At 34.4% G+C, this 22,313-nt stretch overlaps 1 protein-coding gene across 2 annotated transcripts in view; it reads right to left on the minus strand.

The window, feature by feature from the left end:
- LOC128546249 (uncharacterized) overlaps positions 1–22,298 on the minus strand; it is a 40,291-nt gene extending 17,993 nt beyond the window's left edge. For both annotated transcript variants that reach the window (XM_053516524.1, XM_053516523.1), the window contains exons 1-11: positions 22,148–22,298; positions 21,543–21,704; positions 16,268–16,505; positions 15,299–15,429; positions 14,937–15,005; positions 13,996–14,157; positions 13,484–13,597; positions 12,802–12,915; positions 12,229–12,339; positions 7,846–7,959; positions 342–608 (exon numbers count right to left, since the gene is read on the minus strand). In XM_053516524.1, coding sequence (XP_053372499.1) covers positions 342–608; positions 7,846–7,959; positions 12,229–12,339; positions 12,802–12,915; positions 13,484–13,597; positions 13,996–14,157; positions 14,937–15,005; positions 15,299–15,429; positions 16,268–16,505; positions 21,543–21,704; positions 22,148–22,283 — 1,618 coding nt within the window. In that variant the 5' untranslated portion in view covers positions 22,284–22,298. The remainder of the gene's footprint in view (positions 1–341; positions 609–7,845; positions 7,960–12,228; positions 12,340–12,801; positions 12,916–13,483; positions 13,598–13,995; positions 14,158–14,936; positions 15,006–15,298; positions 15,430–16,267; positions 16,506–21,542; positions 21,705–22,147) is intronic.
- Positions 22,299–22,313: the final 15 nt, after the last annotated feature.

Genomic DNA, 22,313 nt, shown 5'->3' on the forward strand with positions numbered 1-22,313 from the left:
TCAGTTTCATTGTTGTGTGATGTTCAAACTTTACCAAATTACATATACATATTATACAGTCATTGATCGCCTTGTCAGTTCGAAGCCAAATAATGATGCTTAGATCGAAAAGGGAGTTAACAAATGAAAAATATTGTATGTTCGGTCCGATAGAAATTATTTACATGTGATGTGACACCTTTCACTTGAGATAATTTATACTGATCTAAAAAAGCAAAAGATGTTCGTAGGAAGAAGTTAATTGAAGGACAATAAAAATGCGCAGTTACGACACACTCATAGTTTATATACATGTTTTGTAAAGATTAACTGTATTCATCAATAATTTTATATTCACACACCTGGATCACAGTTGTCCGTTGTTGCGTTTCTTGTGAAGCTTATTAGACATGAACAATTGTAACCGCCCCTAACATTGTCACAACCCTCGTTCGGCTTGCTACAGGTAGAATTATTCTCACACTCATCAATATCAAGTTCACACCTGTCTCCCGTATAGAAGGCATTGCAGCTGCACGTGCCATTCACGTGGTCGCAAGAGATGGAACCCTCTTCATTACAAGCACAGCTCTGGTTGCAGTTTATACCGTAGGTGTTGGCCGCACATTCTGTAGACAAGTAACAATTCAGTCATTAACAAATGTTCGCATTGCATCGTGCTAGATTTAAAATGATAATGACAATGATTTGTGTTTTTTATAAAAACTAAAAAACAAAAAAAAGCTTAAAAACAAGAGGGCCAAGATGGCCCTAGGTCGCTCACCTGAGAAACACACCATAACACACCATAACAGTGTAAACATGTTTGACCTAATGATTTCATGGAAAAAATATTCTGACCAATTATCATTAAAATTGGAGCAAAAAATCTTGAGTATAAACAAGTATTTTCTTTGATCTGACCTAGTGACCTAGTTTTTGACCCAAGATGACCCATATTCAAACTTAACCTAGAGTTCATCAAGGCTATCATTCTGACCAAATTTCAAGAAGATCAATTGAAAAATACAGCCTCTATCGCATACAGAAGGTTTTTCTTTGATTTGACCTAGTGACCTAGTTTTTGACCCCAGACTACCCATATTCGAACTTGAACTAGATTTCATCAAGGCAACCATTCTGAACAAATACTATGAAATCCAGTGTAAAATGCAGCCCCTATTGCATACACAAGGTTTTTCCATTATTTAACCTAGTGACCTAGTTTTTAAACTCAGCTTATCCATATTCAAACTTGACCCAGATTTCATCAAGGCTATCATTCTGACAAAATTTCATGAAGATCAGTTGAAAAATACAGCCTCTATCACATACACAAGATGTTTCTTTGATTTGACCTAGTGACCTACTTTCTGACCTCAGATGACCCATAATCAAACTCAACGTAGATTTTATCAAGGCAATCATTTTGACCAAATTTCATGAAGATCAGTTGAAAAATACAGCCTCTAAAGCGTACACAAGTTTTTTCTTTGATTTGACCTAGTGACCTACTTTTTGATCCAAGATGACCCATATTCAAACTTGACCTAGATTTCATCACGGCTATTATTCAGACATAATTTCACGAAGATTTATTGAAAAATACAGCTTCTATCGCATACACAAAGTTTTTCTTTGATTTGACCTAGTGACCTAATTTTTGACCCCAGATTATCCATTTTCAAACTCGACCTAGATTTTATTAAGGTTATCATTCTGACCAAAATTCATGAAGATTAATTGAAAAATACAGTCTCTATCGCATACACAAGGTTTTTCTTTCATTTGATCTAGTGACCTAGTTTTTGACCCCAGATAACCCATTTTCAAACTCGGCCTAGAACTCATCAAGGCTATTATTCAGACATAATTTCATGAAGATTTATTGAAAAATACAGCTTCTATCGCATACACAAAGTTTTTCTTTGATTTGACCTAGTGACCTAATTTTTGACCCCAGATTACCCATTTTCGAACTCGACCTAGATCTTATTAAGGTTATCATTCTGACCAAAATTCATGAAGATTAATTGAAAAATACAGCCTCTATCGCATACACAAGGTTTTTCTTTCATTTGACCTAGTGACCTAGTTTTTGACCCCAGATAACCCATTTTCAAACTCGGCCTAGATTTCATCAAGGTTATTATTCTGACAAAAATGCATGAAGATTAATTGAACAAGAGCTGTCTCCATAGGATGACATATGCCCCCAATGGCACTTTGAATGAGTAGTTATGGCCGATGTTAGAGTTTAGGACCTTTGACCTACGGAGCTGGGTCTTGCGCACGACACGTCGTCTTACTGTGGTACACATTCATGCCAAGTTATTTGAAAATCCATCCATGGATGACAAAGATATGAACCGGACATGCCCATCAATGCACTATCCTTTAACGTCTAATGTGACCTTGACCTTTGAGCTACAGACCTGGGTCTTGCGCGCGACACGTCGTCTTACTGTGGTACACATTCATGCCAAGTTATTTGAAAATCCATCCATGGTTGACAAAGATATGGACCGGACACGCCCATCAATGCACTATCCTTTAATGTCTAAGTGTGACCTTGACCTTTGAGCTACGGACCTGGGTCTTGCGCACGACACGTCGTCTTACTGTGGTACACATTCATGCCAAGTTATTTGAAAATCCATCCATCGATGACAAAGATATGGACCGGACACGCCCATCAATGCACTATCCTTTAATGTCTAAGTGTGACATTGACCTTTGAGCTACGGACCTGGGTCTTGCGCGCGACACGTCGTCTTACTGTGGTACACATTCATGCCAAGTTATTTGAAAATCCATCCATCGATGACAAAGATATGGACCGGACACGAAAATTGCGGACAGACCGACAGACTGACAGACCGACAGACGGACAGACGGTTCAAAAACTATATGCCTCCCTTCGGGGGCATAAAAATACAGCCTTCCTGCGGCCAGAAGTTATACAGACCAGAAATTGTTGATAGTAACTTATGTGTGAATAACGTACTTGTTTTTTTATTATACCATTACGCTGTAATCTACATGATTTACAAGTAGATATACGAACTATGTATTTCTTAATTCTGAAAGTTATTGTTTTGAGCAAAAATAACTATATTTTCCTTTCATGTATAACATAACTTTTAGCTTGACTGGTCACATTCCTTGACTATAGAAATACTTTACTAGAGCTTTCACAAATGTGATTCATGCCTTCACCTGGACTTCATGACTTATTTGACAACACAGGACCATAATCCAGGAAACTGAAGAGCAGTTAACACAAAAACCCTTATGCACAACTAGGTATCAATATGGATCATTGCTGAAAGTTTGAATAAATTATATGAAATAATGAATGGGGAATTCATGTCACAAACAGTTCTCTATATATCATATAGAGTGCCAGTTATATTGCTAAAACGGCGTTCCATAAATGCGATTAAGCCAATCGCATATCGGTAAAAAGTCACGTAAAATCACCCAGTCCCCATGTGCTACACTACTTGTTGCATTCTAATATATAGGTCTGAAGGCCGCAGGTAACGAATTCAAAACTTACTTCATGATTCATATCCAAGTTATTATACCATTCATCGTAAAGTATTATGGATAAAGTACATATACATATATTCCTTTTTTTTCACCTTGGCATATATATTAACAAATAATTCCACATTTTGTCATTATTCAATGGTGTATTTTATTTCAACAAAAAAAAACATGTCGTTACTAAAAATGATAGTTCTAAATACTCGTACACATGTTTTATTTTATATCATGTGAATGTGCAAAAGTTTGACATTCTGGCAAACTGATCATTCTTGTTGTGTTTCAACGATGACTAATGAAAGTAAAGTAGAAGTTTCGACTCTGTCATTTCAATGGGTTAACATGACTATTATATATTTTGAACAGTCATATAAAATAACAATTATTCTAAAACGATCCGATTCATTTTCCTATTACACAAAGAAGACTGTAAACAGTGAATTATTATATGACAATTCACTGTTCTGACGTCACAATATTACACCAAAGCGTTAAACGGCATATAGCGGCGCGCTGGAAAAGAAACTAATTGAAAACGGGCAAATATTTAATAAATGTCGTCAAGGGTGTACTTTAAAGTCCTTGGTAACGTGTTAGAATCGAAAATATATATCTCATTTAGTGATTTGCTCTTGCATAAATCATTGTTTGTCGTTCAGATGCGTATTATTATATCACTCGGGCTACGCCCTCGTGATATAATTCCTTCGCATCTGAACTCCAAACAATGATTTATTCAACGACAAATCACTGGATGAGATTTAATGAAAGACATCGAGTCTAAAATACTTGATTCAAGTGGGAAATTTTTGGCAGTTACTTTCAGAGAAAAAGTTTGTAATGGTATAGAATCCAGAAACACAGGCTCACTTAACTGCATACCGTTACCACAGAAATTCAATTCAATTCAATTCAATTAGATTAAAGCATATGAAAGCTACATATTTACCAGGTTTGGTCAGTTTACCTAATTCTTAAATGAAGTTATTACGAGATTCTGACCTTGACCCAAGTAACTCACAATACATTTAAAACCATTAGTCCATGCAACCTTCCTTAATTCCAACTCTGATCGCAATACTCTATTCCTTACTGAAGCTATTGAGCAGAGTTTCATTCATTTTTTGTTACAGTGACCTTGATCTTGACTCCAGTGATCAGAACACATGATGTACATCAGTTTCCAATAAAAAGCTTTTCATGTAATAAGCTTGGTCACAATATCATGTAGCAAAAAAAAAAAAAAAAAAAAAAGAAATACTCTATATAGAAACACATTATCACACTGGCCATAGCTTTATCAGATTAAGTGGTTCCAACGTTGTTTGAGCGGTGGATTTTACGCAGATCAGATGGCGAAATATCGCCGATACTATACATTTTCCGGTCTTGTAAGTATGCTTTAAAGGAATTTCTACCCGTTAGATAACGAATCAAATGAAAACGATGGGTGCACCTGAAGCGCAAAAGTGTCCACGTTTTTGCATATATGTTCATTTAGCTGAGATTTGTTCCGTTTAGTTTATACATAATTTATTTTAGGTCGATTGTGAAGCAAGTTCTACAACTTATATTAATCACTCTCAACACCTCATTTCTGATGGAATCCATCGCCACGAGGGTATGAGAGAAGAGGCCAATTTCTGCCCTTTTAATGCTGAGCGTCAAGCAAGGGAGCCACTGGTACCATTTTTTACGTCTTTGGTTTGACGCGGGCGGGGATCGAATCCACGACCTCCCGCACTCGAAGCGGACGCTCTACCACTAGGCTATCGAGGTGTTTGTTCCGTTTATTCAAACACTTCTGTACAGTCAGGCGGGGGAAGGAAATTGTTTGCAGTGTTTGACAATATCGCATCAAATATTGTGTTTATCGGGAACAAATAGTTATTAAAACACTTTATATGTATAGGGTTACCTCTAAAAACAAAGTCTGTGTATTTTCAATGAAGTATTCGCGTTTGTTTATGAAAAATCGGCTGAAAACCTAATGCAATGCAGTTCGAGTGGGTCGCCATGCAACGTAATCAAGTGAATACCGTTTTGTGTCTTGCTTGCGAAGTCTGCAAAAACGATGTATGTATTGAATACATATTACTTTTATATTTATCTTTTTGTTCTAAGCCTGAGGGAAATACTGATTTAACAATGGAATATCCGAAAGGATTGTTGTTTTATATGTACGGCAAATGTTTTATGGAAGACAATATTTCCCTCAGGTTTAGAACAAAAAGGTAAATATAAAAGTAACTTGTGTTCAATATATACATCGTTTTTGCAGACGGCTGTATAGTATACGTTTGACTTTTCTTTGATAGCTCAGTTCAGTAAATATTAATCGAACAATCTTCATCGTGTCCTGGGCTAAAATTTCTCAATTTCGGGAAAGGCCGGGGATTAATATCAGAAATAAGGAACAAAGACACATGGAAATGTTCCAGATAATAGGGTTATTATAACAGTAGCTTGATCTGGGATGCAGTATTCGGCTCGAGTGGATTTCGCCAGATCGGACCTCACGAGGCGCGCAAGCGCCGAGTGTGATCCGATCTTGCAAAATCCACGAGAGCCGAATACAAAGTCCCAGATCTAGCTACTGTTATAATGACCCTTTTATTATATACCTTTACCATTTTGATTCTTGTTTTGTTCTTGAACGAAATCTTCAATGTTTATCGATATTAAATGGAACTTACTGAAGTTTTTATGTGCGCTATTTATAGAAATGTGTCGGGTCATGCATATTAATGAAAATAGTCCGGCAGCATACAATACGGAAGGTACAATACGGAATTTAAAAGGTACAATACGGAATTTTTGTCTGTCTGTTCATATTTACTTGTGAAATACAGGCCGATTTTTTACAGAATTTGTATAGGTATATAATAAAAAGCGATACTCAATGCTAGTTGAACGGAAAACTTGATTTCAGAAGGGACCCCCCCCCCCCCCCAAATATTGTTACATTTAGAAATTAAGCGTGCATTAATGGTAAAGATGGTGTAAACTAAATCATGAACGACTTTTTGTAAGAAAAAATAGAGCCCGAAAAGTAAAACACAGAACTGCATCCTCGCTTTATGTTTCCATGTTATTGTCCGCAAAAAATATGTTTAGTTTAAACAGTATTTTGTATTCAAATATGCATAACATGATTAAAAAATTGTTTAATGTTAGCGACCATAACAGTGTAAAGTAACAATATATTAGAAATGGAGGGCACATTATAATGATATAGAACGCTCTGAGGAGGCTCTTATTGTCTTTTAAGGACGGATAAGACTCCACAAGCAAGACACAAAACGGCATACACTTGATTGCGTTGCATGACGACCCACTCGAAACTGCGTTGCATTAGGTTTTCAGCCGATTTTTCAGAAGCAAACCCAAATAATTCATTGAAAATACACAGGCTTTGTTTTAAGAGATAACCCTATACATATAAAGTGTTTTAATAACAATTTGTTCCCGATAAACACTATATTTGATGCGATACTGTCAAAAACTGCAAACAATTTCCTTCCCCCGCCTGACTGTACAGAAGAGTTTGCATAAACGACACAAGTCTCAGTTAAATGGACACATGTGCAAAAAATGGACATATTTGCGCTTCAGGTGCACTCATCGTTTTCATTTGAATCGTTATATAACGGGTAGAATTCTTTTAAATCATACTTACAAGACCGGAAATTTATAGTTTCGGCGATATTTCGCCATCTGATCTGCGTAAAATTCACCGCTCAAACAACGTTTGAACCACTTGATCTGATAAAGCTATTGCCAGTGTGATTATATAAACACTTAAAACCATATCTCATGTATTGCTGAAGCAATTTCGCTGAGTCTTGCAGGGCCACATTTCCAAATACCAATTAACATTATAAACATGTTTTATTAAAACCCTTTAGGCCAGGTCTGAGTGGCGAATCGCATTTCTCTACAGTATTAACATTTCTTCAGAGTGTTATTGAAATCCTTAAATTTTTTAGATTCGACTTCAGATGAACAGGAAATGGACTATATATATATACTACATATATTAGAACAAATGGTCATCAATCTTGCTTTCTTCAAGCAATCCAACTGAAACTTAATAGGCCGCATTGTTTTGTACTTATTTCTATTGTGTTTCATTGAAGTCCTACAAACCAGGTGAATGGTAAAATGGGGTTACGATTTAACAGGACAACATTTAACTTACGATTTTCACATCTTATTCCACTATATCCCGCAGCACAGTTACATGTAAACTTTTTGACACCATCCGCACACGTCGAAAAAATTACAACAGAAACACCATTAAGGGATAAATACCTGTTTCACAGTTGTCTCCGGTGTAACCTGGTAAACATATACACTCGTAACCGTTGACAATATCAACACACCTGACGCTATTTTTGCAGGGGTTTGAATCACATTCCTGTATATCTACGAAAATAAAGCTGTATTTAGTATTACAGAATAGCAATCATACATATTTGCGAAAACGTCATAAGCAGTCAGTCCTTGTTTGTGTCAGTTTAAGGTTGAAATATCTCTCATTAGCGAACACAAGGGGCAATAGTTTCATGAGTGGAATAGCAATGGGTGAAAATATCTCTGAGAAGTGAACACCAGAGGCAAAAGTTTTATGTGTGAAATAGCAATGGGTAAAAATATAAGATATAATGTTCGTGAGTTTAAAGATAATTTAATCTTCCATGTAAAACAAACAAATTCTTTTTTTTCATTTTATGACTAAATTTACCCATTTTGTCGTTTTTAGCCAGTAAATACATATATATACGTTTTACTTTGCAAACACAATATTTATTTCAATTGATTAGGGGAACATCAAACTAAACAAACGCAAACAAAAATCAAATCGTAGCCCATCGCAAACTAAAGAAAGCTTTGTTCGCTCACCGTCATTTATTGATTTCTAGTGTCCATTTATAATAATATAAACACCAAGTCATTTCTGGCTTTGCAATTAAACAAACGCCAAGATGTAGCATATTACTTGAAGGTTTATAATTTTGAGAACGATTCTGAGACAGAAGCGTAAATGAAACAGAATAGTGTGAAAGTTTCATTATGTCTTGCTACATAGGCACTGGTAACAAGGTACAGTTACCTGCCCTTCGTTACCCAACTAAAGGAAGTGTATCCGAGAGAAAAGAGGTCCCTCATTTCATGATGTATTTGATTGTAAATAGATATTCTGAGCTTCTGAAAGTAGCCAAATTTTATAGATCTGATGTAAATGAAGAGAAAGGGGTAAACAATTTCTGGAAAATCATGGTTTCTTGTGCAAATGACTGTCTGTGGATTTGTACAAAAAGTAGGCTGGACCGCTTCACTTTGTAAAAATGCAATACACTATTCATTCTGACAGATGTGAGGAGAAAAGTAGCAGGTCAACAGGTCACTTCAAAGTGATTTTTGTGTTTCTCTCGGATAGATTTCTAAAGAGAAGGTATTTGCATTTGTCTTCAGAACATTGTGTCAAAGCCTTGCATTGATATATTTGTATGTAACCCTATGAGAAATTAATTGTACTTTTGGGCCTGATATAATGGAAACTGTCAGAAAGTAAATTGTCAATATTTTTGTCATTTTTCAATTACATGCTGAGTTTGCATGAATGGCTGTAGCATAGAATCTGGTAAATATTTAGATAATCATTATATGTGAAATTGCTTCAGTTGGTAAAGTTACTGCCTGAAAATGTGAAAATCTACTTTCAGTTTAAAATTTTCGGGACTTTAATTTTGTGGTTTCATGCATGAATGTTTTATAAGTTCTTTGTTGAACGGTATGCTAACAATGGGTTTACAAGCGCGTGTGATTTTGATTTTAGAATTGAGCGCGCGAGAAATCGACTAAGTCGTTTTTTTCTATTTTGTTTACATTAATTCATTTCGTACTGACTACAGTACACACAGTCTGAATAGAGAAATATGTGTAATCATGATATGTGCAAGAAAAATCAGTTCAAGGACTTGAAAATTGAACAGATTAGGCCTGAAAGTGGCATATTCTCACTGATTTTGAAGGAAAACAGGCAGATTTTCACACACTAGACTTGCATATTGGTTTCCTCAATGCTTAATTGAGCATAAATCATCATATCTGAGGTCCTGGATTGTATATTTACTTATTTTGTTGGATTTCTTACACTTTTAGTACCTAAAAACCTGAAATGAGAGCGCTCGGGCAAATTGTGAAGTTTGTCGCATAGACTGGGATTGACCGCCTTTGTACATATATGTCTACAGCTTCTCAGATTTGACCAAAGACAGTTGTTCGGTGTTGTGAATGGGTAAATAATTCCATTTTAGATGCTTTTAATCAAGATCAGGTACTTTCTGAGATTTTGTAAAATTTAATAGACTTCGTTTAATTGCACCCGCAAGCGAAAAAAAAGCTAGAAAATAGAATTGTAGTGGAATAACATTATTTCAGCCAGTTTTGCCATAATGACTACTTTCTACGCCATGTGTGGTAGTGAGATCACATTTATAATCAGTTACCATGAAACTGGACAGGAATTTGTACAAAATAGTTGATGCAGTAAGCAGTATTCCCAGTGTGAATACTCATTTCAGATTGTAGCAAATTTTACCTGAAAACAGTAAACATTGTTTTAGATCTAGCAGTCAGTAAAGCAAGGAAACTGGATAGACTGCTTTGTGATTGATAGTTTTGTTATTCAGACTGTTTGTTATGACACATTTTACATATATAAGACTTGAATTTGGGGTTTTATATTACATTATCATGTGATTATGATAGTTTCAGTATGGGGAAAGGAGATTGTGATTTAAATATCCATAGAAAAGTTGCTTTGAGGGGCACTTTTTGCATTTCTCACTTTCTTTGCAGTCAGATTGTTTTGAAATTATAGTTTGCACATACATACAATCATGTAAACTGATTAAGTATTCAATCTAAGAAATTATGACTAGCTTGACTCATATTTCAGATGTTGTTCGGCCGCAGGCCTTCGAATCACACCGAAGATCCTGGATCGATCACACGAAGGGTCACTTCCACTGATATTAGTCACCGGAAAAATTAGGAGCACCAGTTGTAGTTTCTCAGGTTGATATTTATAAAGGTTTTTGCAGAAATTTAGCCAGTTTGGAACATTCAGTAGGCAGTGGTGTACACTAAAATCATTCTTTATAGAGACAGGGGCTGTTTTTGCCAGAAAGCTCAGCTGTGATACACAATGTAAGATTTTGTGTAGTGTAAATGGTCATGGTGTGTATGTTTCATGTACAGAGTTCACTGAAAGCCTATAAACTGTAAGATTTGAGTGAAATAATTATTCCAGAAAGACTCATAAGCTTTTTAGTAAGCTCACATATTGGACTTTTCAGAGCTGTTTGGCTCATTTTACCTAGGGTAGCCATAAATGAATGATCACTGAAAAGTATATGACACATATATGTACAAAAGCTATTCATTCTCACATTTGCCATATACTGGGCTGCTTAAAAAGGGCAGATTTGACAGCTACAGGATTTTTCTTAGTTCACATTTTACTTTTTCATATGAGTAGACTACGCGTTTCGACGTGCTTTTTGTAATATGAATAGTTTTCCTAAAATTGGAACAGTGATATTGTAATCAAACTTGAAGTTGCTCTTAATTTGGACAGATACATAATAAGGAAACATGCTGTTTTTATTTTGGGTGAAAATCTCATCAAACCAAAAAGTTATAGAATTTTGCGTTTGTTTTCATCTGAAAAGTATGCGATTTTTTTTTGGCTCAGATTTGACCGATACTACGTGTAACACTGGAAGCTGTCAAATTTTAGTGCATAGTTCAACAAAGTTGTAACTTTCAGATTTAATTTGCTATAATCTGAGATTGTACTGGTAAAATATTTTTTAGTTTGAAGAGAAAAATAGGTCTAAATAGGTAACAAGGTACAGTTATCTGCTCTTCGTTACCCAACTAAAGGAAGTGTATCCGAGAGAAAAGAGGTCCCTCATTTCATGATGTATTTGATTGTAAATAGATATTCTGAGCTTCTGAAAGTACCAAATTTTATAGATCTGATGTAAATGAAGAGAAAGGGGTAAAAAATTTCTGGAAAATTATGGTTTCTTGTGCAAATGACTGTCTGTGGATTTGTACAAAAAGTAGGCTGGACCGCTATACTTTGTAAAAATGCAATACACTATTCATTCTGACAGATGTGAGGAGAAAAGTAGCAGGTCAACAGGTCACTTCAAAGTGATTTTTGTGTTTCTCTCGGACAGATTTCTAAAGAGAAGGTATTTGCATTTGTCTTCAGAACATTGTGTCAAAGCCTTGCATTGATATATTTGTATGTAACCCTATGGGAAATTAATTGTACTTTGGGGCCCACTGTACGTATTCTGTTGTCTTCCCTTTATCACGATGTCAGTAACACTGGTCGTATATACAAAGTATACTATGTATTTATCGATAAAACGCTTTAGCCTAATAGCAAGAAGTTCGCAAAGGCAATGACTTAATTGTCTTATTATCAGTCGTAAAAATACTTTTACTGGAACTATACGTACATTTTTCTGTGTTATTTGTCTGGGAAATCTTACCTTACCCGTTAATTTGTTTTTTCTTGCACATAGGCTAGAATAAACCTTTTGCTTTTCATATTGCACTCAGCGTGTAGATATAATTGACAGAATGACTACTTAGGTGTAATATACATACCGATTTCGCAGTTAACGCCCTCATATCCTGGAACACATGTACAATTGTATCCGTTGATGAGATCTAGACATGTACCATTTTGACAGGGAGAGGACTCACATTCGTCATCATCTGAAACAACCTTTATACGTCACGAGAAAATTCATTTTATGTCTCACATCGTTATGTCATAAACCCTATAGTCTTGTGTAAATGATTAAAAATCTAAGATTGCGTGTAATAATTAAATTATTTGTTTTTAATGCCCAACTGTTTTTCCTGACCGCCTGTTTTTGTGTTTGTGTGAGTGTGCGTGTTTGCGCAACTGGGCTTTACAGTGTTGAGGGACTACGTTTTTGGACCGTAGTTTTCCCTGTTGAATATACATCATTGTTTCCCTCCTCCGCCACTTCCATCCCCACAACCAAATATCCCGTTTATTTTTACATAAATAGCAACAAATCATAAAATACAGTTCACCCCTACTTTAACCCCTACATACGATAATTAGACAGAAATAAACACTGCATTCTCATATATATCTAACATTCTTAATTCCATCAGTCAGTTAACTCAATACTAGTTGCTGCTCACCAATTTCACAGTTGACACCACTGAAGCCTTCAGGGCACGTGCAGCTATATTCATCAATATCATGTTCACAGGTGGCGCCGTTTAAGCACGGGTGTGGCTCACATTCATCTATGTCTAGTTTATGAAATATAAAAGAGATTTAATACTTTATTTTAAGGTATGATCGATAGACTAAGTGTCGTGATCATTATTAATTCAACTGTATACATTATAAAGGTATGTATTGGATAGATTATGTGTTTCACTCATAGCTAATGCAACTGAATTAGACATATAGTTTTATATCTTTATTTACGTCTCATTCTTGCATACAACATATAACTACAGTGTACAATTACAAACAAACTATTGTTAGACCATTCTATTAAAGAATTATAAGAGACTGCAATTGTAGTATAATTTCTGTACATATCATATAGTGCTTGCCTCTGAATAAGAGCTTTGCATATATGTTTACGAATTTTGTATAAAATTTTATTATTTGCAAACCTTAAAGTACATGTACCAGAAGCATACACGAGCCATTTCAAGCTATATTTAGTTTCTTTTATGACATTAGCTGGTAAGCATTTCTATCATTTAGTTGATATCAATACTTTCACATAATTGAAACTTCAACATGTAGAATTTTAGCTACTTCTCTTCAAACATTTACAAAAAGAGTAAATATAAATATGTATACCATTTTCACACGTAATACCCTCGTAGCCAGGAGCACAGGCGCATGTAAACTCAATTATACCATCTACACACGTGGCGTTATTTTGACACGGGTTGGAAAGACACTCGTCACCGTCTTAAAAATAAGCGAATATATTTTCAGGCAAAAGTGCGAATATTTTATCCTGGTACTATGATGTACACGTCAATAATGGTTATAATTATATCGATTTTGTTATATGTTGTTTCTTTTTTCCAGTTATTTCTATTACCACTGAATATGCTTTTAACTTTGTAGCACATATATAAGTTTTTAAATAATCAATCATGCCAGAGTAATTTTTCATCTTTAAAAAATCAGAAACAGATAGGTTTTTAAGCTTTGATTATAAATAGAGCTTTGTTTTTGAGACAGAAAACTCGAGTTGGGGCAATATTTCATACTTTAAATTGCAGCTATTATACGCAGTAATAGCTAACGATATTTGCTATCTGACAGCATTGTAGTAAGGCTTCAATCATCTTGCTATATACCTGGTACGAGTTCTATAAGCAGTGTTAAACTAGCCACGTTAACTGTATCATCAGCTTCGATAACAAGACTGTAGTTGGCTGTTGCAGTCGCATTGAGTAAATTGACGACAGTTATGTTACCACTTGTAGCGTTTATGCTGAAATCGTCGTTCGTATTTCCTCCTGCAATACGGGAACAACGCAAATCTGTCGCATGCTTTAGAATAGCACTTTAATCAGGCACAACTTACAATTTATAGTTAGCTTTGTTATCATAAATTATTATATTTTCATGCCCCTTCTTTTGACGTCAATTTCCCTCTCCAACACATACACATAAATATTTACATTATTTACATTGACAAACATAACACACAGATATCTACATTTTGTTCAACCCTATCTCAAGCCCTGTTTTACTTTTACATGCTTAGAAACATTTGATTGTAAACTAATTTCCAATTTATTTTGTTATCAACATCATACTTCAGACACGTGTTTAATTATTCTGGATAGTGATAAATACAATTATTTTCATCACATTATTGGCGTCGTGGCAATGAAATTAAGCCATAACATAATTTTGGTCTTACATTTGTGCAATAGGTTCATACCAGGTAAAGACAGAAGAAATTTTGATGTATCAGTAGGAAAGGCTAGCAGGTGTATAAAGAATATTACATATGATATACCAAATGAACATCATTACATACTATTGTGTAATTTTTATAATTCTTTTTTTTTTACAAATGCAAGGAAAGAATGCGAGTAATGCTTCAGAACAACCGACTGCATTATATCTAGACTTTGTTGTTGACTTACATTTCTGCCTTAAAATGGCATGAGTTTAAAATGTTATTTGTCTGTTTTGCTTATAATGTATGGGAACAAGAATAAATAAACGGGGAAAAAGAGCAAATATAACAAAAAAAAAAAACACACAACAACAACATTGGCATTACCTGTGATTTCATATGTTACACTGCCAAATGTATCGGGGTCCTCCGTCACAGTAGTATACACAACAATGCCTGCAATTAGAATCATAATGTATAAACAGGTACAATCTTGAATGATATATAAATGTGGTATAAAATAAAAATGAATACGTATGACAAACAAGTTTGCCATACTAGTGTAAGCTATAGTTATAAATTAAGAAATAGGTCTGTTTGTCCAAATTATATTTCAAAACTCTAAGCATAATGTAGCATTCAATAGTGTTTTCATTAACGAAATCCTACACTTTGTAATACTGATTTTCATTGCCGCTTAAATTCATTCGACCTACACTCAAAAAGATACAAACATAAAGAAGGAATACCTGGATCTGTGTTTTCTGGTATTTTTTTAGAAGCAGGAGATGTGAAATTAGGTGCGACGTCATTTAAGTCTTCTATAAGCACGGTAAGTGTGGCTGTCGAAGATAATTTAAGTGGGGATGTGTCTGTTACGCTGCAATGAAAGGTTCTTAGTTAAAATACATTTAACTTTCAAGGTAATGTATCCGTCATGACAATCTGCAATTTACATATTTCCGATTTTATTCGTGTTGTGATATAGTGAAGTCCGTTTAGTCCGAAGAATGCCGAATTACCTATCGAGAAAAAAGATTTGTTGATTTATACTTTAAAGGTTAATAATGCCTTTGTTCAAAGTGTGACTGCAACTTTTTCCGTGATGAACATAAAATACATTAATTTCTTGTAAACACTATTTCTAATAAGACTTTTGTAAAATTTGTCAAAGGTTTGAATATTGCTGAATAAACTATAATGTTTTATTGATTCTATTGTTTATATAGCCTCCGTTCAATGCTCAAACTTTAACAGTTCATGTACAGTATGTAAAGTAATACTTTCCTAAACATGTTAGAACGCATAACGTCTATTTGGAAAGCTATTTCATCTGATTTTTAAGATAAAAAATCAAAGCAGTATGGATCTTTGACATATTCTAAATGGTTTGAACACGCATTGCTGATGTAAAAAGTTTGGTTGGCTTTAAAGAAAGAAATATGTATCGTTTAGTGCATTTGTGCCTTGATTTTGTACGATAAAACTGACAGCAAATAATAACTTTTTTTCTACGATAACATTCAGATTTTTAAACGATCGTGTCCGAAATCAATTTCCTTAAAGTCATAACAAAACAATACATGTGAGGGATTATGAAAATATTGCAAACACAAGCTCTTACACCTTTTAGCAACATCGTAGATTTTTCTGTCACTTCCAGGAATGCCTTAAATAGGGCAATTCTTAAAGTACACGATTATATACTTTATACGTACCTAATTACAATTTCGTAGCTCTGTATTTCTTCATAATCGAACTCGGCTGTCGTTACAAGTTTTGTTTTGTCATTATTAAGCTTAAAAGTGCCATTTACACTTTGTGAAACAATGCTATAGTCAGGGTTAGCGTTACCATCCAAATCTTGTGATGCACATATCCAAACGACGCTTCCTCCCGACGTATCTGTATTCTCTTCAATATTTAGTGGTTCCGCTGGGAATAGTAACTGTGGAACTGAAAACAAGAGGGTCATGATGGCCCCATACATCGCTCACCAGATTTGATCTGGCCTAATGACCTAATTTTTGACCCCGCATGACCAAGAGTTGAACTTGACCTAAAGATCATCAAGACAAACATTCTGACTAAATTTCGTAAAGATTTGGTTACAACTCTGGCTTCTAGAGTGTTCACAAGCTTTTCCTTTGATTTGACCGGTGACCTAGTTTTTGACACCCCATATGACCCAGATTCGAACTTGACCTATAGATTATCAAAACAAACATTCTGACTAATTCCCATGAGTTTCAAACTTAAATTATGGTCTCTAGAGTGTTGAAAAGAATTTCCTTTGATCTGGCCTAAAGACCTACTTTTTGACCCCACATGACCCAGATTCATACTTGACCTAGAAATGATGAAGACAAACATTCTCACCCAGTTTCATAAAGACTGAGTCACAAATGTGGCCTCTAAAGTGTTCACAAGCTTTTCCTATGATTTGACCAGGTGACCTTGTTTTTGACCCCACATGACCCAGTTTCAAACTTGACCTAGAGATCATCAAGACAAACATTCTGACAATGTTTCATAAAGATTGAGTCATAAATGTGGTCTCTAGAGTGTTCACAAGCTTTTCCATTGATCTGACCTACTGACCTAGTTTTTGACCCTACATGACCCAGTTTCAAACTTGACCTAGAGATCATCTAGACAAACATTCTGACCAAGTTTCATAAAGATTAGTCAAAAATGTGGTCTCTGGAGTGTTCACAATTTTTTCCATTGATCTGACCTACTGACCTAGTTTTTGACCCCACATAACCCAGTTTGAAACTTGACCTAGAGATCATCAAGACAAACATTCTGTCCATGTTTCATAAAGATTGGGTTAAAAATGTGGTCTCTAGAGTGTTCACAAGCTTTTCCTATGATTTGACTTACTGACCTAGTTTTTGACCCCACAATAACCCAGTTTCAAACCTGACCTAGAGATCATCAAGACAAACATTCTGACCAAGTTTCATAAAGATTGGGTCAAAAATGTGGTCTCTAGAGTGTTCACAAGGCAAATATTGACGGACGACGCACGACGGACGACGCACGTCGACGGACAATGACCGGTCACAATAGTTCACCTTGAGCACTTTGTGCTCTGGTGAGCTAAAAAAACACAACAGATGAACAGAAAGATAGGATTTTATATCTCAGCTGCCCAACTAAATATACAACTTACGTGCCAGACAAGATTCTCCGTACATTTGCACGTGCTGGAAAGATTCGTGTTATATCCATTTGAGAAATATGGCTCTTTGTGCTGTAATTTATAAGTGACTTAGAACAGAACAGAACAGAACATGACTTTATTAACTCAAGTTACATATGCAACATGTGAGTATACAGACAGAAGTAAATTATTACAAATTTTCATATGACATGGTGACATAGAAAATATGCATGCTATATTATGATAAATTATTGACACTTGTATTCTTTCCTTTTTGTCTGTTATTTGACGATATGCAAGAAAACGAATCTGAAGATCATTATAATATACTTCATAATTGCATACATAAAATGTTGTCACAACTTAACACTCAGAATAAGGTATAGTATATTTAATCGAAACATAATTAAAAAGATGTTGTAAAGACAAGTACTTTAGATTAACCAAAGTGAAAAGGCCGTAACAATTATTTTAAATGAGCCGTTGAAGGAAAGGTCAAACCAATATTTGTTCTGTAATAATTGACTGATGAAATTCTCATCCATCAAAGGGATCGACATGGTCCAGTGATCTCGGCAGACCTGCGACCAACATGGTCCCAGGACCATGGCAGATCTGTGATCGAAATTGTACAGGAACTATGATAGATCTGTGACCTACATATTCCAAAGCCCATGACAGGTCTGTGACCAACACGATCTAGGGACCACAATAGTTTTATTGGCGGTCTGGTCCCAGAATAATGGGTACCGTGGCAGAAATGGTTCAGTGGTAATGTGGCCGATATAGTACCGGTACCATTATAGACTTGTGGCTGGCATGGCATCAGTTGTTATCCAACTGTATTTGGAACAAGAAATATCTTTAAAAATGATGGTCGGCGAATTGTAATAAGGAAAGAAGTTTATGAATTTTTCATCTAACATTCATCTTTCATCTAACATTTTTCAAATTGCAAAACTAAACACCACACTTTAACAATTTAAATGGTTCTCTTTTAATTTTTCGCAAATGTTTCGTAGGGTTGCAATTTTGTTTCGTTTATCCTTAGACGAATAATTACAGCAGTAGTTTGATGAAGATTCATGAAGCGGTTCATGAGAAGAGGTCATTAAACGTGTTTATATTTTTAGCTAAATTGGTCCCTATCCCCATTTGTAACAAAATAGCAGGAGACCTTACGATATTGTTACACATCGAGTTTGATAAAAATCCATTACATTTTAGTGGTTAATGCGAAGAAAGGCATATCTACTTTTAGCTATAGTGGTCCCTAATAGGGCCCAAGTTCCTATATGAATAAATTTGGAAGAGGACCTTATAATGATGCTCCAGACCAAGTATGACAAAGATCCACCAAGCTGTTCATGAGACGCTGTATAAAGGCATTTCTAGTTTTAGCTCTAGCAGCCCCTAAAAGGGGTTAAATTTCCCAGCTGAACAAAGTTGGCTGCGGGCCTAATAAAGATGCTACAAATCAAGTTTGATTAGAATACATGAGAAAAAATCAATTAAAGGATTTTTTTATTTATTATTTTCATTTATTTCTAAAATAGGCCAACTGATCCCGCTTTAACAAATGCATGTTCGCTATTCATGAATCTTTGGACAATGACGTCACACCTATAAAAAAGTGAAGGTCAAGCAAAACATACAATTGTAATTATTTCAATATTTCTGTTTCATAAGCAAAGTTTGACCGTAGTCATATCACATAGATAAACTGTATGCAGCGTACCTTCATTTCAGTGTAATGAGATTCAGTCATTATATAGCATATATATAATAAAACAGATTTCAACTGAGTTCAATATTTGCATACCATACTAAAGAAAAATATTCATATATAATAAATCAGTTAAATAATTTATAACAAATATATCAAAGCAAACAAGTACTCATTTTAATATGCAATCTGAATAAGTCACAAAAGCAAGAAACCTTTTCATATACAGACGACTTTTGTAACAAGGAAAATCTTTTAAAAAGCACTTATCTACATAAAAGACTCTTATCACACCCTTATTCATGTGATACGCAGACCGTATTCAGCTCTTTCTTTAATTTGATATATGTTGGTATTTGAACAGGCTTTTATCATATTATTAGAACAGAACTACTTTCAGTTCTTTATTTAGAACTACTTTCGGAAAACCAATTTGATCACGAGCGTAGCTGATTCAATATTGTATGTCTCTCCCCCCTTCTAAGAATAACGTACTTTCTTGTTATAGTTATCATATAATTTCTTTTTAAAATTATGAAATTTATATCTATCTTGTTCCGGCACCACTGTCAGTATATTATAAAGACAATGTGTTTTGTTTTATCCCCTTGCTGTATATGTATATGTACCAGGGTTGAAATAAAAGAATAGTTGAGTTGAGTCAAGTATTAAACTTACTTATCATTTTGAGATATATCAATATTCTTGCTAAATATACTGAGCCAAAGTTAGCTTTAAAACTGTGAACAGCGTCGTTTAGGATAAACGCTAGTAGTTTGATTTGCAAACTGAAGTCACGTGGCATAGGTAACGAAAAGGAATTTAGACGGCGTCGCCGAAAAACAAAAATACAAAAGGCTTTTAAGTTAACACAACTGAAATCAAGAATGTTTCATTTGCAGACGACGTAACTTTTGTCACGGATGGGTAAAAATGTCCTTTGAAACCCTAATAGCAGTATTAACTGATTTTGACAAAAATTAAGGCCTTAAACTAAACAAAAGCGTGTGCTTAAAGCAGGTTCTTTATGCAATTCTGATGTTAAGTACTGTCAAACTAGAAATTTTCACTTGACATCAGATAGCGCAAAATCATTATGAATAACATTCTACACAAAAACTGACATATCATATCAGAAAAACTTGAACCACAAATTGAATCATTTAAAAATTGTCTTAAACAATAAATTAACTCTGCTTGGTAAAGTTACACTTATTTAACCTTTTGCTCTTCCAAAACTGATATACTATATTTCTGTTTTACTATCCCTAAATATGAAGACAATATCATCTTTAGAACAATGTATGTTTGACTTTATATGGGATGGAAAGCCGGACAAAATAAAAAGAGATACATTGAAAAAAGATTACCTAAATGGTGGCATAAAAATGATTGACCTTAATAAATTTATATACTCTACAAAAGCTTTGTGGGTAAAGAAACTTATAAATAATGAACATGACATTTATAAAATCTATATATCAATCTAAGTTGGAAAAACTTGGTGGAAATTTAATATTTGAGTGTCAAATAAATGAAAAGGATACATAAGGAAACTCTACCATTTCTTTCTTAATCACAGAAATAGACAAACAAAAAGACGCAATTTTTTTTATTCTTCTAGTAGCGAAATATTACATTTATAGCCGAGTAAGAAAATGTACACCAAACTTCAAATTATTTGTAAAATATCTTTGGAGTAGACTTAAAATCGAAAGATGTATAGCATTAAAGCTCGACAAATTAGAAAAACATTTTCAGAAATGGAAAGAAATCCTATCCTATGCGGTTAATTTAAATGAAATCTAAAGGAGAGGAAAAAACACTTCAAGGGCTGCGATAGATATATCATCTTTTCTTTCTTTCTTTCTTTTTATTAAATTATAGCTGCTGCTATCTGCATATGCATATTTTTGTGTGAGAACAGTAATGTGCGGGTGTGTATGGGTATGTGTGTTTTATGTTGTTGTTGTTTTTTGTTCATGTATACAAGTGAGTGTGCGTGAGGAAAATGAAAATATTTCTTTGTGAACATATTTATATAAGGAACATAAAGAAATAAAAAATAATAAAAGAATAAAATGTTTCTGTTGCTCACCTGTAACGACAATCAATGTCAAGTTCAAATATCCTTGGTTAGTCGAGTCATTTGCTTGGAGCTGAAGGGTGTATTCCAATATTTCTCTTGGTCGTAACTCATTGCCGAGCGTGATATTCCCAGTTGTTGAGTCAATATTGAAATCATCGTTCGTGTTTCCACCTGTCGACATATGATATTTGTAAATTTACTTGACTACATTTGAAAAGTTTGGTAAAATATCTTTTCTTTATATTACAAAATTTCGTTTCATTTCAGTGAAACGCTGTTAACGTTTTGAACAGCTTGGGACACTTTCTTTTCAAAACACAGTACTAAAATGTATTTTCCAATACTGTTTTTATAACAGGTTTCTCTCTAGTTATAGTTTGGCATACCAAATGTTTGAGGTTTTAATTGTACGACTGTCATTCTTCTTAATCATGTATTTTTCTTTACAGTAATTTTGATATTTCTAATTCATTATTTGATCACATATTTATACTATAAATATATATGTTATGATAATTATTACTTACGGCATTCCCAGATAATGTATAAATACTTGAAAAGGCTTAGACTAAGTATCTAAAAATACAGGTTATAAACAAGTATAAATCGTATACCTATGATAGAGTATATAATGTTTCCTGATGTATCGTTGTCATACGTCACTGCAGTGTATACAACCGCACCTAAGATGATAAAATAATAAAATATAATAACATTTTGAGGTACTGAAATAAACTCGATTTTTTCCATATATTGCTGTTCTATGTATGAAAATGTAAA

This window comes from Mercenaria mercenaria, chromosome 10, assembly GCF_021730395.1.
Source record: "Mercenaria mercenaria strain notata chromosome 10, MADL_Memer_1, whole genome shotgun sequence".
Taxonomy (NCBI): domain Eukaryota; kingdom Metazoa; phylum Mollusca; class Bivalvia; order Venerida; family Veneridae; genus Mercenaria; species Mercenaria mercenaria.